We start from the raw sequence: 19,252 nt of genomic DNA on the forward strand, positions 1-19,252 counted from the left end.
AATAGTAGATCCTGTGCAGCCTTTTCATCCCAGTGCAAATTAACCCTTTTTCCTTGACCAGAGAAACAGCTCCTTCCCGTACAGCCCCAGCCCCACGTGTTGTTGAGCTGTTGTTGAGCTGTGCCCTCTGCTACTGAGGCTGAGCTGAAATTTCAGTGAAATTAGGAACTTTTCATTATAAATCAGAAGCGCTCCCTCTCAGCAAAAGGCGCAATGTGCTCCAGCACACGCTTTGTATTACAATCTGCAATGACATAGATTTCGGAACGTGAGAAACTGGGTTGGTCACATAAGAATCACTTTACTTACAGAAAATAAGCATTTGCAACACAAGATGTGAGCACAGTCCTTGAAGACTATAAAGTTCAAGTCAGAGTCTGATATTTGATTGCAGATTGTCTGTGATGCTTGTGTACAACATCTTAGGATGCACAACTAATATTTAGATGTAAAAATAAGCACATGAAGTGATAGGACTTGACTCTTCACGTGCAGAAACACCATTGATGAACCTGATCAACAGGCTTCTGAAAACGTGACACACAACTTAACAGAAAAGACTATTATTTCCTATATACACAAGCCGCGGCTCCTGCCCCAGCCCGGCCTGCGGGAGGACGCTGCCGTGTCCCCTGCTGGGCCGCTGGGTGCGTCTGTCAGCACGGGCTCGCTCCACACAGCTGCTCTGGGGCTCCAGCAGCACCACCACGGGCTGGCCAAGGGCACATCCATCGTCTCCTGCTTTAACTACTTCCTCCCTACTTTTATTGTGCCGGGCACTGGGTTTTCCCCAAGGTGATGCGTTAATTCATTTTGTATTAGCACTAGAATGGAAGTTTCCAAGCCAGTCAGCCAGGGCCAAAGGTAATAAAAAGTGACATGATTTCATTACTTCTGTTACAGTTGTTCAGCAACTAAAGAAGGTGTGAAATGAAGCCCTAATTAATTAAGTAAAACTAGTTTCTGGTCAGTAGGCAAGACCGGTGAGCTAGTTGGACCAGGATGCAGCATTCTTGGATTTTTCCAATTCCACAGGTACCAATACATTCATGTTACTAACCCTTGACAATTTGGTTGTGATCCTTCTCACTGATATTTTTTACAAAGCGTTTTGACTTGCAGTCAGGATTAAAGCTGTGCCAAAACCAGAATAAACAAGTTCACAAGTTTTCTTTAAGGATCCAAACCTTAAAGACGCAGAGGACCACAAGTGTTTAGGGTAACTGTAATCAGAGTGAGGATTCGGCTTTGACCAGAACTGGAAGAGTTGACAAATAGCCCAAATGTGGCAACAGCTCATTCTGGAAAGCAGGAACCCATTTTGACAGACCAAAGAGCCTGCACACAGCACCTCCCGTTAACATCGTCAGAACGCACGCTGCCCAGACCTGCTGCTGGAGGCCCCAGAGCATTTCCATACTCACGCTCCTTTCTCTGCCCCGTCCCCGCTCCGTGATCGTGTTCTTGCACGGCCCCCGACACCACAGGTGGATCCAGCGGCAGCAGCGCGCGCAGGAGCCTGTGCCAGAGCTTCGGCTCCCGCTGGGATCCGTCACAGCCAGACACGGCAAGAAGAGAAACACTGAGAGTCCAACTGAAATGCACATTTCTCTATTACATGATTTTGCACGTGAGAACTATGATGGTTTTCCTTACCGCCAATGTTGCAATAGAGCTTTAGAACAAACGTCAGCTACGTAAGGGCAGCGCTCCACTGGTGCAGGTTCTAGAGTGGGATTTGGGAGCGTTTTACTATTATGCTCCTCATCACTCAAACTCTGTTTTGTGTCTGTCTTTATAGGTCACTGTTGGCCAGATGGAAGATATTAAGGAAAAAGGATTGCAAGTAAATCAATGGGCTGTGGTCTGCTGCCAAAAGGCCCCAGGCGAACCGCGAGCAGACCCCGGCGGCTCTGGCGCGGGCGGCCGGGCCCCGCGCGCCCTGCACAGCGGGCACGGCTGGGAACGGGACAACCACGGCACCCGCTGGAACAGCGCCCGCGCTCGCGGCCGCGGCACCGCGGCATCCACCGCAGAGCTAACGCACCGACGCCGCTCAGACCGGGTACCAAAACCAACACACGGAGAAATAAACGCCAGCGCTAAAGGGTAACACCTGAACATTCAGCTGAGAGGAACGGTTCGTACAGGCCTCTGCATGGATCCTGTACAACTTGGCTTGGTTTGTGACTGTTCTTTAGACAGACATTTATATATAAAAATATTGAAAAACCTCTTTGATATTTTTGCACATGTCCATGCAGATGAGCGCACATTCTTACCAAATACATACACACAACATATTGACATGATTAACAATGTTTGTGCTCATTCATGGTCAACAAGAGGATCAAGAAAAACCAGGAATAAACTTCAATAGAAGCTTTTTGATGATGGGACAGAAAAAACGCATTATCAAATACTTTTAGTTTTTAAGGACTATTTTAGGAAGTGTATTTTATTCAGTATTGCAGAGAATATAGTTTCAGAAATCTAACATGACTTGAGAGACACTTCAAAATGTATTTAAAGATGCTTGAACAACATGAGACACTAAGACAGCCTTACAGGCTTTCTGAAATGAGCTGCTAGGGTTTAATGGCCGAGATGAACATGGAAGATGACAAATGAGCAGATGTAACACAGAATTTTATTCCTCTATTCCTGGCACTGTACTTTTAAATAGCTCATCTCTATCTTGTAAAGCTTGTAAGGGCAATAAAGAAAAACCACAGGAAGTTTGGAAAAACGATACTGGAAACAGTGTATCAGAAAAGAAACACAAAGCAGATAGCTAATTTTAATTGATGTCAAGCTCTCTCTTCACTAGGTTCATCACTTTTCCACATATATTCTGACAAGTAACAGTGTCTGTTTAAGCAAATCAGCAGGGGTAAAAACCCTAAACTTTTAAGACGTAAACTGTTTTATAAACATGTCAAGTTAAAGCAAAATGCCTGCACCAACAGGAGCCCCTTCGCGCCGCTCGCACGTTTCCGGAGCCGCTTCGGATCCATTTCCCGGCACAGGCGGGGAAGCCGGACTGGGTCACTGCACCGAGAGCCGTGAGGAACGGGCATCGCTGCGCGGGAGGGTGCGGACACTGCAGCGCCAGCGCACACCCTGCTGCAAGTGTCCCACCCGCTGCTGAGAACAGGGCGCAGATAGAGCCGCAGCGCCAGCGCACACCCTGCTGCGCGTGTCCAACCCTCCGCTGAGAACAGGGCGCAGATAGAGCCGCAGCGCCAGCGCACACCCTGCTGCGCGTGTCCAACCCTCCGCTGAGAACAGGGCGCGGACAGCGCAGCGCCAGCGCACACCCTGCTGCGCGTGTCCCACCCGCCGCTGAGAACAGGGCGCAGATAGAGCCGCAGCGCCAGCGCACACCCTGCTGCGCGTGTCCAACCCTTCGCTGAGAACAGGGTGCGGACACAGCCGCAGCGCCAGCGCACACTCTGCTGCGCGTGTCCAACCCTCCGCTGAGAACAGGGCACGGACACCGCAGCGCCAGCGCACACTCTGCTGTGCGTGTCCAGCCCAGCGCTGAGAACAGGGCGCGGACACCGCAGCGCCAGCGCACACCCTGCTGCGCGTGTCCAACCCTCCGCTGAGAACAGTAACTCATCCATGGAGAGTGCGGACAGAGGCTCCGTAACAACACTTTTCTGAGGTACAATTTTGTTGTGCTGTTGAATCAGAGAGATCCAAGTTCTCATGATTTATACATTGGCTTTTGCCAATGTGTAACAGAACCAGTTTGCTCCTTTCTTTCATCTCCGAAGTGTTCTAAGCAGTACGGGGATTCCAGGGTCGATACACCACGAGGACCAAACAAACTGTCCAAAAGGTGTTCTGTATCACTGCCAGCCATTATCAAACATCTTTTTGGAAGGCTTGTAGGTATCATATAGATACATACACCATTTTATTCAACATACAACTACAGTAAATCCTCATAAAATAAAGTCTGGGGTTTTCTGTGTCCACACAGCAGCCTCACAGCACACAGGGGAAGGAAAGAAACCAGGTTAAAGACACATAGAGAGCAGACTGGGGAGGCTGTTCCGGGGATCTTTCCAAAAGGGCATCTCTGCTCTGGGGTTACGTGCAGGCACTGCCTGCAGCCTAGGCTTGGAATTATAACTCTAAATTACCAAAATAAAGCCTTCCTATGTAGTAGGCAAGCCTAGTTTCATCATCAGTTCTCTTCCTCTCCTTCCAAAACAGTGGATTATTTGTAAAATTCTGAAAAGTAATAATTATAAAATAAGATTACTTTGTTTACCATGTATCTTCTCAGTCAATTCTTGATTAAGCTGACTTTGGTTTGCACACGTTGTTTCAGCTCAAAGTTAGCCGACATTTGTATTCTCCTTCCTGGTTCCCTTCGGCACCTGTTCCCACGGGCGGCTGGGACGGCAGCGCCGAGCCCCGCGGCGCCGGCGCAGCTCCGTGCTCCCTGCAGAGCCCAGGGCCCGGCGCACAGCAACAGGCGGCCAAACGCACACAAAATGCTTCCAGTGGGCAAACCTGTGCGGCAGCGAGTGCGCAAGGAGCTTTTGTAAACGGAACCTTCTTACAGTGGGATCATATTTTAAGCACTACACAGCCACGCTTAAAAAAAACAACAGGTGAAATTCTAAGATCAAAATGTCTTTCCCTCTTTCCCCTGCAAGCGCAAATATTTTTCCGTGGCTTTTGGCCACATCAGTGAGAACGGAAAATTCTAGAAGACAACAGGACAATTATTTTGAAACAAAACAAAAAAAACACAACCCAAAATGGTCAGTTTTCTCCCCTAAAAGAATGTAAAACCGCAGAGCACTACGGCAGCGCCAGGGCTGCCGGTGAGCGGGGCGGCAGCGGCCCGGCCCTCGCAGCGCCCGCCAGCGCCCAGCCGGGGCAGCCCCGCGGCCCATCACACGAGTCTCGCTGGGTCGGGGCGGCCACTGTTTCCGAAGCTGGGGGGGGGAGAAACAACCAGAAAATCAAAAATCAAAAAGCGCTGTGCTCCCCTCAGAGCGGAGCTGGCACCGTCCACTGAGCGCAGCTCCGAAGGAGCCATGAATGAGCTGAACAAAGGAGTTCTGTGGGCAGTTTCTGGCTGAAATCCATGTCAACAGTTTTGAAGGTCACAGGTCACACTAACTAACATTTATTCCCAGCAGACCCTGCTCTAAACACAAGCTGTAAGTAGTACAAATTTGGAATTTTTCTGTAATCCCTTGAGATATTCCTGATCCTTCCACATGTTTCTGCTCAATTAAAAACAATTCTCACTTTGCACCACAAGAGAGGCCCCTGCTCAGAAATCTTATTCTATGCTAAGAATAAATGGACAAAGACTGCAATCAAAGGGAAGGAAAAGGGGGAGGAGAGGAACTCACAACAAATCACACCAAAAACCTCAAATAACTCCACACAGAATCACATTCGGTTAGTTACATTTTCTGCCATCTGTCACAAACTATTATAGATTCATTTCTTTTTATCTTAGAAAAAGAGTGGTGCAGAGCTCGGCTATTTTGGCCGAGAGGGATTTCCACACAAATGTTTCTACATTTCACTTCAGAGAATGATTTTCAGTTTGGGTACAGAACTTGAACACCCACTGAAAACTTCTAATGAAGTGAAATTGCAATCAGAGTGGCACATGGTTATAGCACCTTCTTCGATCAGGGACTGTGCCCAACAAGTTTGTGAACCAAAGCAAAACTACACAGTTGTTTTGTTTTGCTTGGTCGTTTTGTTTTGTTACATTAACAAAACCTGGAGCAAGACAAAGATCTCTGCCATACGTTATCACTGCTCCCCCACGCAGTTACAAACGGGTGCTACAGGTTACAGTGCAACAGATAAAACAGACATTCTGCTAGTTAATAATAATTAAAAATGCAAGGCACCTATGACATTCTTTAAAAGCAGTGTGTGTCATAAACATATAACTTAAAGTTTACATAGTTAGAATATAAAATAAACAGATATTTGAGGAAATTACTGGATCCTACCAGTTTATAACCTGACAAACTTTTCAAGTATCAGTAACTGGGTCCTTATATTGAATTCTGGAAATATTTCAGACGACAAAAGATTAAAATATTTTTTTTAAATTCACCTTGTTAGCTGTATGATATAAACATTCTGCAATAAGGGTATCAAAGAAGTATCCAGACTGAGTTCACAACATTTTTTACAGAACTTTTTCTTCCTTCATGACTGCACAGAAAGACAAAGTTGTCAAGAGTCTGAGATTCTACAGCATAAGTGAGGACACACAGCCCAGCAGCTACAATGACAACTGGTAGGTACTTTCAAATAACGTCTCCACACAAGCATGTGAAATCTTCCTCTGACAGGAGAGAAAATGGAAAAAAGAAATTTAAAAGGAATTTCATGTTTTGATGTCCTGGTAAAACTTAGGATTTCCTACGTTCAGCAGACTCTTCACAGCTTTAGGCTCCCTGTCTTCACTCTCTCTGCCCGTCTCCAGCCCATGACCAGCAGTACGGCGGGAGGATCACGGGAGTTCCAGCCCTGAGGTTTCTACCTCCGTCCCCATGAGCCGATCACATACAGAACTGTTTGTCCACTTCAGCACTGGAAACCAGATGGGACAGTAAAACACTGCACTCCTTTCAGTGCACCGACTGATACTAACGTCTGAATCCATTTTTTACTATCCTCTAACACTTACATTCACCTTCATTAACAATGAACTTCATTTTTTTCTTTAGGTCACAGGAGAAAGAGGCAATGGGTGTGAAGCTGAGTCACAATCCATCCACTGCTGTAACTGCAATGCATTTTGTTTTTTTGGTTATGAGTTGAAGCAGAAGGCATTTAACTACAACAGAACTCCTCCATTTCTTCTTGGCATTCACTCAACATAAGGGAGCTGACAGCAAAGAACTCTTATCCAGGAGAGATCAAGAAGGGACCCATACTAGTGCTCATTCAGATTTTCCTTTTAAACCGTCTTTCCCCTTTAATTTGCCAGCAACTGGGAAAAGTACCAGCACCTTCCACCACGGGAGTGGAGCAGCACCCTAGTGCACCAGCAGCAGCTCTGGAAACGGTCCTGTCCGCAGAACGGGCTCCTCTGGCCACCGCCACCCGCCAGGAGAAGGAAGATACTGAGAAAGCGCCTGCCACCCTGCCTCCCACACACTCGTTAGGCACTTTGATAGACTGCACAATCACCTCTGCAAATATGAAGCTTCTCCAGTGAGGCCTAGTTAGCAATCACTGCTGTGAGGATAATGCTGAGGTTCAAGGCAACAAACATTTGGTATCTTCACCAGTCCGGTGCCAGCGCTAACGGCACAGACATTCGTTTTCAATACGTACATCAGCCCGAAATCTCTTCCGCGCCATTGGTGTATGCAGCTCAATGAAATGACAAGACTCCTTGTACTTGGCAGGTGCTCTTATATTTTGCAACACTGTCCCTGAAATTCTCCAGCGGGGTCATGTTCAATGACACACATCCAGACGGTCCCACACACAACCCGTAGGACAAAGACAAGTTTCTCTTGTTCTTACACTGGATGCTCTCACATGAAAAGCAAACCAGAGACAACTGAGACAGATGTCTACAATTGCTCATAGAGGAAAGTGTCCTCATTTGTGATTGCTCAAACAACTGGTCACGCAGCAGCTCTGAGCTCTCTCTGCCTGGGCCATTGCTCTGAAACTTCCAGTTCCTCATGAACATGGAAACAGTAGAAAGCAGAAGACAGGCCACTGGTAAATTTGTTTAAAACAAGACAGGCCAGATGCCCTGTGGCAATCCTCAATCCACAGAAGTTCTAAATGGAATTAATATATGGGCTGATATTAAAACTGGTTTTACTCGCATCATTTCTCGCAGCAAATGTAAATAGAAAATTACAGACTCTATTCCAACATGTCAGTGGGAGGTCATCAGAAACTACTGACAGAGTGTCTTTGCCTGTTTTCTGTGAAACGCATTGTTTCCAACTTCCACTAACAGTCTTTATTATGAGAAACTTCCCCAAACCCTCAATAGGGCAGAGTAGCACTCATACATGCAAACGTTTCGGATGTGGAGAGCATCAGTGACATTCTCTCAGTGACCAACAGATGCTTTGTTAATAAAACTTGCATATACAAATGTCCACAAAACGTCTTAACAAGATCAGTTGTGACAGCTAAAGATAACAGCTGCCACCATGCTATGTCATATCAAATTACTGCAAAGAGGCTTTTTTTCCACATTGTTAACTCAAGAACACTGACTACAAACAAATACAGTTATCTCCAGAGGAACTCAAAGTGCAAGATACTTCGCATGGCTTCTGCAGAAGAGCAGTGACTTCGAGGACCAGATAGGAAAATAATGTTGAACAGCTGGAAATGATAATTGCAGTGTAACCCAGCAAAGTCAAACAGTGTTTCCTAGAGTCAGCCAAAAGCCAAACCACAGACCTACCTTAAGATACAGAAGCAGCTCTTGGCCCCAGAAGATAAGCGACAGAATCCAAACCTCTGTTTGCTGTCAATGTCTGTAAGCACAAATGTGAAGTTCTGCCCAACTTGGTTAACTGCATGGCTGAAAAGAAGGAGAACAAGAGGAAAAAATTAATGCTGAGCTAACTCTGTGTCAGAAGTATCTAGTCGAAGTCACTGAACCTATAACATTTCCTCTTTCAGCAGAGTTTTTGTTTGAGAAATTCACTTTGAGAGTATACGACCTCTAGAGACTGCAATATGCCGGCTGCTGGGGAGGGAGGAGGTGCCCTTGTTGTTGTTTTTTCTTTCTTAAGTGTGGGAGGATACTATAAATGTGTTCATCTTTAAATGAAAATGATTTGGATGAGGGAATAGAGGGAACAGAGCGTACTATCAGCAAGTCTGCTGGTGACACCAAGCTGGGAGGAGTGGCTGACACTGGAAGCTGTGCTGCCATCAGAGACCTGGACAGGCTGGAGAGCTGGGCAGGGAAAAATGTAATGGAATAGAACAAGGGCAAGTGTAGAGTCTTGAATCTGGGCAGGAACAACCCCAGGTTCCAGTATAAGTTGGGGAATGACCTATTAGAGAGCAGCGTAGGGGAAAGGGACCTGGGGGTCCTGGGGACAGCAGGGTGACCATGAGCCAGCACTGGGCCTGTGTGGCCAGGAAGCCAATGGGACCTGGGGTGGGTTAGGTGGACGGGTCACTGCAGGATGGGACCCTGCAGGGACGGTGCCCGAACCAGAGAAGCGGCTTTAGAAAACAGAACAAAACCCCACAACCAACAACAGCCATCTCCAAAAACAAAAACACCAACAACACAAAACGCAAGAATGAAACCACCTAACAATATTAAAAAAACCCAAAATGCCAGAATCTAAAAATTAATTAATTTAAAAATACTATAATTCATATCCATATTTTACCACTAACAAGTGATCCTCAAAATAGTAAGATAAGATCAAAATATGATGCTTTACACTTAAAGTATGGCACTTTCTGAATGTTATTTATTAACAAAATGAAAGACATTCTTGAGCTATTACTGCATTTGTCTAAAGTTAATCAAACATTTATGCACAGGGATGGCAGGTTCCGTAAACCAAGCCCAATTCACCTCCCAGTTTGTCCGCTTCGGTGTTTCTCTCTCTTTTTGTTCAGAATGAATAAAACAATATCTATTTTAAAAGCCACCCCGAGGACTGAGAACTGGAGTGACTGGTCCAACGTGCCACTCTCCAGGCAGATACAGAGGGATGAAGCCCCACTAGGGAGTGCTATTAGGTTGGTGCAAAAGGAATTGTGGTTTTGTATTGTTGAAATTTGCTGTTTGAATTTGGACTATATTCTTATATAAATGTGGTTATGTTATACATCATTTTAATGCACTTTTCTTGCTTCGTTTTTTTGCTACTGACGTATTACACAGCACACATGTCTCTTCCCGCTGCCACATCCTTAACTGGGGACACCCTCTGCCTTCTGGAACAGTGCAAGTCCATTCTTAGTTTGAAATGATTAAGCATGCTATGGGTTACAATCTCTCCTTTACGTTTAAATGGTTGGCTTACAGTCTTTTCAGTAACAGTTTGTGCTATTCAGTCAAACAGGCAAATCCAGAAATGGGAATCACTTTTCATTATGTTCTCATTTGCACCCCATATGGGTTTTCAGAGTTCTTATCTCTCAAAATGCTATATTGCTGGGGAAAAACAAATAACAACAACATAAACAAAAGCCCTAGGTACAATAAACCTACACATGGAAAGCATAAATATTTCTAAGAAAAACAGATACATGAGAAAAATACTTTCCCACTCTCTCCCCATAGCAAAGGAAAAAGATCAGGAGAAAGTGATTCCAAATTATCAGCAGTACTTGTGGCTTCTCGAGGTGCTCTGAGTCAACAGCATGGGTCGAGCAGCTCCTGTTGGCAGCGCGGGACACCCAAATGCTCTCTGAATGCACAGAGCAGGGCAGCAGCGGCCCCGGGCAGCAGCCACCTCCAGCATCGTCCCCAGTGTGCCCAGCCCTGGAGCCCCCGCCCGGTCACCGCAGCGCAGGACACGGGGCGGCGGGGGCTTTGGGGACCGTGCGGAGCCCTCTCCACGCAGCACTCAGATCTCACCTCCCTCCACAGAAACCACTGAACAGGATTTCAGGATAACCAAGAAATATCAGCTGGTCTACAGGTCAGGGAAAAAACTGGAAAAAGTTTAAAAACAATGGAACGACGGTTCAAAGAAGAAGTGATACTGGAAATAGATGTTGATTTATAAAGGAAATCAATTTCTACTGTAAATATCATAGATTTCACTGGAATGGGAAAAAGATTTCTAGCAGTTTAATCACAATTAAGGTCAGTTTCATCAGTTAAAAGCACCCAGTGTTACCTGAGCTGGGACAAGCAGTGTTCACCAATTAACTGCTGCTCAGGGATGCTATGGGCATTCTGCATCCTTTCCCAATTCCAGCGCTTGCTCTCTTCATGACATCATCGAAAATAACCCTCAGTGAAAGCAGAACTAAAATAACCTAAACAGAGTTCTGGAGCTACAAAGCTTCCATATGAATATGCATATTTGACAATTCTACCCAAGCATTTTCACACCGAGGTATTACACAGGAGTAAAGCGGAATGCACTCTTACTGCTGCCCCAAACACTTCACACTTTTAAAACTTCTTTTTTTTGTTGATGGTGCCCATAAAAACCCCAGGAAAAAGTGATTCTAAGACTATAATTTGCACTTGGGTGCTTTAAATCACAGTCAAGCAGACAGAACATTAAGAATGGTATGGTTTTTATTTTCTACAGTGGTTTTATTGACAAGCTTATTTTCTTGTAAAGTTTGAAAAGCTAACACTACCTGTCCACGCAGAACGGGAAACAAAACTTGGTCAAAGTCTGTAGAACTTCCTGTGGAGAGAAAAAGAGATAATTTATACATCTATTGGGAGCAATAAATCTAATATTAACCACATCACACAATTTCACAACTTTGCCCTGAAGAAATAAGAGACAGATGAAGAAATATGGGCTTTATCAATTACATGGAAGGAGTACCAGGCAGTCAATCATGTGAAATAATAAACACGATCAAACTTCATTAAAAATGAAAAATTAATCAAGATTCACACATGGGCAGGCAGCAGGAGCCATCCAGCAACCCTCCCGAGAGCGGGAGGAGGTGGCTTGTTGAGTGTTAACACGTCCCGGGGGCCCATGGCTGCCCTGACCATATGGATCCCAGTGAATGACACCAGCCCCCCGGGCCCGGCGCCTGGGCCTCCCGGGCACCTCCCCACACCCGCCACGGCCGCAACAAAAGAGAAAGCCAAGGGGTCTCGGAGCAGGAAGATGTAACGGTGTTATTAGAAAGAAAACCTAAGTGATAAAAGACTGATTAAAATAACGTGTACTAAAATTAATAGAAATTGTTTCATCTACAAACCATTTTCTAAATGTTGCAAAACAGCACCATGGGCAAACTTTTACATACAGGCTTTGCATGACCTCAAAGAAAAAGCATGAATATGAAAACAAAAGACATGATCAGCAGAGAAATTAATCAACTTTGCAACTTTAAACAAATACAGCCATTCAAGAGGCAAAAGCAGAAACATTTTAGTCCCAAAATAGTTGTGTTCATAGACAAAAGAAATCAATTTGCATGATATTATTCTGTAAGAGCAGAAATGCGCCTTCCCCAGCCCCGCACAGAGCAGCCGGCTCCCCCAGCCAAGCCGCGCTCGCTGCCCGCTCGCCCCGGCGCTTCGGGGCTGCAGGGGGAACGTGCTCCCGCTGCAACGCTGCAGCGAGCCAGCCCTGAGTGACAGACCCTCGCTGAACCCAACTCTTCTGACCAACAGTAATAAATTATCATCAATAACTAAACTGATGCTTTCCGCTTCATTTATTTCTAAAACCAATGTCATCATTCAGCAAATAAACTAGCTTGGTCTAATAACCTACTCAATGAAGTAGAAAACATTTGCCTCCCTTGCAGAACATGTTCCTCCTCCATAATTCAAATCAGCGCAGCCCATTCTCAGCACCCGGCCCGGGCTCAGCTGCTCGTGGACTCCTCGTTGCAGGTTTCTTGACAACTAAAACGTGGCGAGTTCTTAAGATTTCAGGCAGAAACGTATACAGAAACTCAGACTTCTTGACAGTTTATTGATAGATTATTTAACAACCTCCTGTTCCTAAAGAACAAGAAAGGATCTATTGCAGAATGCCATGTAAAGCAAAGCAGAGTTCTTTCCTCCTTTCGGCTGCAGAAGAAACTTGGAGGGAACTGTATAGGTTGCAGAGGAAACTCTGCAGAAAGATGGATTTCGATAGAAAATAACGCCTGGCTAGGAAAGGCCTCATTACCGCGAGTGGGCTCAGCGCTGCGCGGGACAGAGCGGCTGCTGAACAACGCTGACTGTTTGCCTACAAAACTACAGCTTGGCACATCTTAACCAGTGCACAGTTGTGCTCTACCCGCAACTGAAATCTCACCGCGTAACATGCGAAGAAGAAAAAAAACCAACCCAACCAACCAACCAACCAACCAACCACAAACAGAATTTTAACATAATCAACGTTCTAATCACAGGAGAGTCAACTGCCTCTATTTTTATTGGCCTTGTCAGTACAAACTGTCCTCAAAATCATGACTGCACATCTACTTTTTAGAAACAAAGCCATGTCACTGCTACATAGAATTCTGAAAGGAAACTGTGTTTCTTTACATTTATAGCTTCCTGAACACAGAAAATGAAATTTTCACTTAAAGAGGCAATATATCGAACCTGTACCACGATACATCGCCTTGTCTTTTAAAGAAAGATTTTACAGTGATACTGTTATATGGCTTTTATCATATTACTGGACACAATTTGCCACTCATTATACACTAATACTCATCTGCCTTGATTTACAGCTCAGACATTGAGACTAGTACAGGTTACCCATTGACATATTTTTAAATTTTAACTATTTTTAAAATATCACATATGGAGTTAGATTTTAATGATCAAAAACGCTGATCTTTTGCAAGTGAGAAAGACAGTTACTGGAGAACCATTTAATTTTTGCTCAAGTGCAAGCCCATGCTATAGATGTGCTGCTGTTCCCCTCCAGGTCGCAGCCGAGCAACGGCCACACCACACACGGCTCCCCCCACACACGGCTCCCCCCACACACGGCTCCCCCCACACACGGCTCCCCCCACTCACGGCTCCCCCCACTCACGGCTCCCCCCACACACGGCTCCCCCCACTCACGGCTCCCCCCACTCACGGCTCCCCCCACACACGGCTCCCCCCACTCACGGCTCCCCCCACACACGGCTCCCCCCACTCACGGCTCCCCCCACACACGGCTCCCCCCACTCACGGCTCCCCCCACTCACGGCTCCCCCCACACACGGCTCCCCCCACTCACGGCTCCCCCCACACACGGCTCCCCCCACACACGGCTCCCCCCACACACGGCTCCCCCCACCCCTCTGCAGGCGAGTCCCTGTTTATGGCCCAGAAATCTCATCCTTGCTTCACAGTTTCAAACCAAAACCCGAACAAAATCAAACCCAGAATCCCCCCCACGGCAGCACCGGACAATGTTTCCACCTGACGTGAAACACAGAGGCAGCACCAATAACCTGTTTTCTTATTTTATTACCCTATGGCCATTTTCTGAAAGAAACAACGACATAAATGCCTCTAAAGCAAAACACCCTGAAAAGAAGAAGAAAAATAAAAATGAACAAAAGCCACCCCAAACAATCCAGGACACCCAGCTGACAAAGACAAGCGACCCAGGAGCTGAAAGCCCTGTCTCTGGGGCACCACACGCCAGCTTTCCAGATCAATCCCCAAGTTTCTATTTCCACAAATCTTTCGCCATGCAGTTTGATTTGTGCCATTTTAATGAGCAGAGCGCATCTCCAGCAGCAGGCGGCAGCGCTGGAGTGCAGGGCACGAACCGCGTCCCGCGGGCCGCGCCGGACACGCGCCACCTGGCTCCTGCTCCCAGCGCTCCGCTCCTCACAATCCAAACACCGCTGACATTATCAGCCCCGCACGGGCTGCTGAAACCCCTCCCAATCAATAAAGCCAGTACATAACTTATCGGAGACAACACAGAGCTCATTGATTACGTTTGGTTTCAGTTTCACAATAAATGAGGCAGGAATGCAGCGCTCAGCCCTTTGGTGTCACGTCCCAGCCCACGGCGGGGCGGCAGATCTGGGGGGGTTCCCCCACACACACAGGAGAGACTTGAAACGCCATGGAGAGCAAGGCTGCTAAATACACACAATACACACGTGGCTTATGTCCCCAGTTATATATATACTGAGATGAAATAGTAAAGAAAGCTCAACATTGCTGAAAATTTTTGCATATTTACTTGTGAATTTAATACACAAGCTGTATCTTAAGTCTGGTTCATCCATTTGCTTTATGTTCTAAAAATCCATTAGCTCTTTCTGAGCAATTATAAAGCTTGAATTAGAGGAGGGATTTTCTTCTACAAAAGTCACTTCTTCCTGCGTGGGGGTCAGGAGGGGAACGGTACCCAGCGTGAAATAACATCCTTGCTCTGAAGGTAACCAATTGTTTTCAGGAAAATGCTGGGTTTTAAAAACACACAAAAGCCCCAACACGTATATACACAATCCTGGTCACAGGAAGAGCGTGAGATAAATAATATTTCTTAAGCGTACTGAGGCCTGCTAGCATTTAAAGATTTTAAATGTGAAAAATACGTGCACAGATGGGCATTACAAAAAACATATTTCAAGCTAAAACTCCAAATCTCTGCATTTTTAAAGCTCATTGTGGCTGTTTGTGAGAGTCCCCAGCCCAGCGCCCGGCCCGGCTCCCGCTGGCCCTGCGCGGCACAGCCTGCGCTGAGCTGGGCTCCGCTGAGCTGGGCTCCGCTGGGCTGGGCTCCGCTGGGCTGCGCTCCGCTGAGCTGGGCTCCGCTGAGCTGGGCTCCGCTGAGCTGGGCTCCGCTGGGCTGGGCTCCGCTGGGCTGGGCTCTGCTGGGCTGGGCTCCGCGGCTCCTCTGGGCCGCAGCCTGGCAGCTGTGAGACCTGTGGCAGAACTGGCTCCCGCTCGGCCTCGCCACTGACACAACAAAAGAACCAAAACGACTGGTACTTCATTTTCTTCAGTAGAAAAAATCCTGAAAGTAAAGCTGAACTAAACACTTCAGCAGTCTTTCAGAGATCTCCTCAATAAACGGCTTTAAAACCCTTTCAATAAAACTAAGCTTTAGTTTTATCCTAAGACAAATGGATTTTAGCAAACACGATTTAAAAAAAAATCTACTGCTGATTTAGTAAGAATTGTTCCAGTCTTAAATCACAAAGAACTGAAAATATACAAACAAGCATAAAAAAAATGAGGTCCAATTATGTGCATAAACATTGATCAATTGGTAAATAGAAGTGTCAATATCAGAATAATTGAATGAAATATATTTCAAACATGTAGTGACTAAAAATGAGGAAGATTTTCACTTCCCTATTTATGAAAAATGAGGTGAAAGCTGTGAGAAGCTCCTCACATACTTCTCCCAGCAGAAGTGAATCGCACAGGTACACTGCAGCAAAAACAAAGCTTCCAATATATACTTTGGTTAACATCTGTTAAATATAATAATTCTGGCTTACGATGCCGGGCCCTTTCAGCCCCGGCCTCAGACGCTCTATTCAGCGAGGAGCGCATACCCACTTAATCAGCAATCATTGTTCTCCCAAGCAGGACTTTGTTGTCAAGACAAGCACTGAAACCTTTAAAAAATTTCAGAACTGGCATAAGAAAAAAGTGATCTTTGTCAAACAAGGACAAATGTATGCAAATCTTTTATAAACATTCACAAACATTTATTTAGCTTTTGAAATGTTGGCCTCATTTGAGAGCATGAAAATGAGGGGGAAGTAGGAAGATGCAAAGGACAGCTTAGAGGCTGGCACACTACATAAATATTCAGAAGGAAGATTATGGGATTCATGTTAGGCTGTCTTAGGTTTCTCCAAAGTCCACATAGAATACCGAAGAACAAAACTAACGAGAAGTAGAGCAGATGTTAGACAATGCAGCAGCCCCTTTTCCACACTCGCTTGGCTATACTCCGATGCTTTCATTTTTTCGTTCAATATGGTTAGGTCATTCAAGGATTCTCCTATAGACTCCGTATTGTGGCTACAGAGCTATAAGCTGGACCTCTGTCAGCTTTCCAAAAGTTCCCAATGAAAAGGCATTATGCAAATTCTACCTCTCTTACTCTCTTTCAGGAAAAAAGCCTCCAGTATGCAGTCACCGGAGTATTGGAAGTCCCAGCCTTCATTTCTGTATGGTTGTGTTTGCCTTAGGGCCATGCTGCTTGTTTTGACAGTGGATCCCCCTAGATAGTTGGGATTAGTCGAGCTTGTTTAGATAAACTTGAAATCAAGGCCTTCTCTAGGTAGACAGCTAGATGTAGCTACTGAGTTTCCAGCTGCCTCCTCCTTTCATCCCCAAACAACTGCAGATTCACAGCAGAGATCACAGCCACGGGCTATGTCACATACATAAGTACGAAATTAAAGGCTGCTAAAAGAAGCCTTTGTAAGTCTTAGTGCTAAAATAAGGAATCTGTACTGCATAGTTTAAACAAATTATTCAAGAAGCACCAATAAAGGTCTGCAACGGATAGTTAACAAGACATGTTCACAAAAGAAATACCCTGTTTACATAAACGGGCGAGATCGCGCTTTGTTAATCACTTCTGCACCATCCGCTAGCCAACCTTTATAAAACACATGCGAGTAAATGCTCTAAACCAGTATTTGTTAGAATATCTCAAACACAAACTCTGTGACCGTAGGAGACTATTATGAAGGTGCTATTCCAATTACATTTTCAGTCATACTCACAACTAGATTGGGCCAGATTTGATCCTCACTATAACTAGATAATGCAAACCATAGGAACTCATTCACACAAATATAATACATTAAAAGAAAAGGGCCAGAGCTCCAAACCTAAATTAAAACCTACAATCGAAACCCACCTATGTAACTGTTACACCTTTATAAATCTGCATTGCAGTTCAGCCCCAACAGGAGATTAATTTTTCAGGGGGTAGGAACAATTCACTGCTAGGATGTTCTAAATCAAGAAGCAGGGGGAAAAAATAGTTCAATGAATTGCAAATATCATTTAAAAGCAGCTCCTGTCCATTGCTCAAGAAAAAGGGTGTGAAGAACTTGGGATGTGCAAACAGTTCAAATAAAGACAACAGCAGAACTTCATGGTTAAGCAGCAAAGGTGAGAATTTGGGACCAACAACTTCTCTGCCTTTGAGCAAACGAGGACTTCAGGGTCACTTTTTTGCCATTTCCATATTACAAAAATTCTACCATCTCTCACTGTAAAATTAAGTCATTTCACTGACAAGATCTTTTATAGAAACTCAAAGCATTGAGAAATCTGACAGAATAACATTAGAGTCCAATTTCTTCCTGCACTGGTTACCAAAGAGAATATCAGAGCGTATCCTGAATTCACTCAGTCATTCCGGTCCTAGGGTCCCTGTTCTGACATCCTCAGCAGAAATCAGCTGCAGACTGGGCATCCCAATCAACAGCTGCGCTGAACAGTTCATTCCTGAGAAGGAACGAGAAAAGCGGTTTCATCTTAAAACAGAAGAACACTTTTAGAATTGTTACCTGAAAATTCAATATGCTAAGAGAAATGCCAGAGATATAGCTAGCAGAGTGCTATCAGAGACCAGGCAGTGATGCAAGTCATGGATTTGCCTTCTCGCAGAAGTCTCGTGATGGCTGTGACCAGGACGCTCCCACCAGCAGCAAAGCCGCTTCCCACGGCCCTCCACAGGCATCGCCCACCGCACCACGAGTAACCAGCCAGCCCAAAGGGGGCAACAGCTCACTGACGTTTAAACCTCAGCACTACCTGTGTCTCAGCCTCGTGTTCACATCACACCTATTTGAGAACTCTCTAAAGGAGAAGGAAGCAGAACATGATGATGTATGATGGGGACACTAGTGCCCCCAGGGCAAGAAGAACTTTTCTAACAATGAACTTTGCAGAGATGAGATGGAGACGGTGATCACCTTGGACAACTGAAGGTTATAAGAGGACACAGCTTTCCAAATTCACCAGTCTTTTCACTGCTCTCAGATTTCCAAATACCATAATATGCTAGAGAGAATAGCAACCAAAACCCTGACAGCTCTAACAATATTCATTAGCTATGTAGAGTGGGTTTTGCTTGAGGACAGGACAGCTGATATGTACAAAGATGACTGGACTTAGAAACTTAAGTTTCCCAAATATAAAGCCAAGAACTTTGGACTTCCCTGGGTTAACACAGAATAATTCCAGCTTTCCTGTGTAACACACTACCAGCTCTATGCTGCTACCCAGACACGGGTGAAAATCAGCATGTCATATGTCATCCCGCTAAACTACTGCTTTAAAAGTGAGCCCTAATCAAGTGAGAAAGTGTTTAACGACTTTATGACTGCTCAAATGGAGACGTGGCATCTCGGAGGTGGATTCACAGCTCTAACCTCGAGCACGCCACTTAACCCACTGGTACGGGTGTCAGTAAATTCCGCTCTTTGCGGAGGACGGGGCTCCCCAGCGCTCCCGTACCCGCAAACACAGCACATCAGACGCAGCGAGGAGGAGCGCTACACGCGTTGGGACACGCTGACAACAACTTTCAGGTGCCTGCACCCACCACATTGTTAGGCACTTGAATTTTAT

At 45.5% G+C, this 19,252-nt stretch overlaps 1 protein-coding gene across 6 annotated transcripts in view; it reads right to left on the bottom strand.

Annotated features, from left to right (window-relative positions):
* DENND1A (DENN domain containing 1A) overlaps positions 1 to 19,252 on the bottom strand; it is a 139,476-nt gene that overhangs the window by 92,430 nt on the left and 27,794 nt on the right. For all 6 annotated transcript variants that reach the window (XM_082067940.1, XM_082067937.1, XM_082067939.1 and 3 more), the window contains exons 4-5: positions 11,344 to 11,393; positions 8,453 to 8,572 (exon numbers count right to left, since the gene is read on the bottom strand). In XM_082067940.1, the coding sequence (XP_081924066.1) occupies positions 8,453 to 8,572; positions 11,344 to 11,393 (170 nt within the window). The remainder of the gene's footprint in view (positions 1 to 8,452; positions 8,573 to 11,343; positions 11,394 to 19,252) is intronic.

This window comes from Streptopelia decaocto, assembly GCF_964273445.1.
Source record: "Streptopelia decaocto genome assembly, chromosome: 17".
Lineage (NCBI taxonomy): Eukaryota > Metazoa > Chordata > Aves > Columbiformes > Columbidae > Streptopelia > Streptopelia decaocto.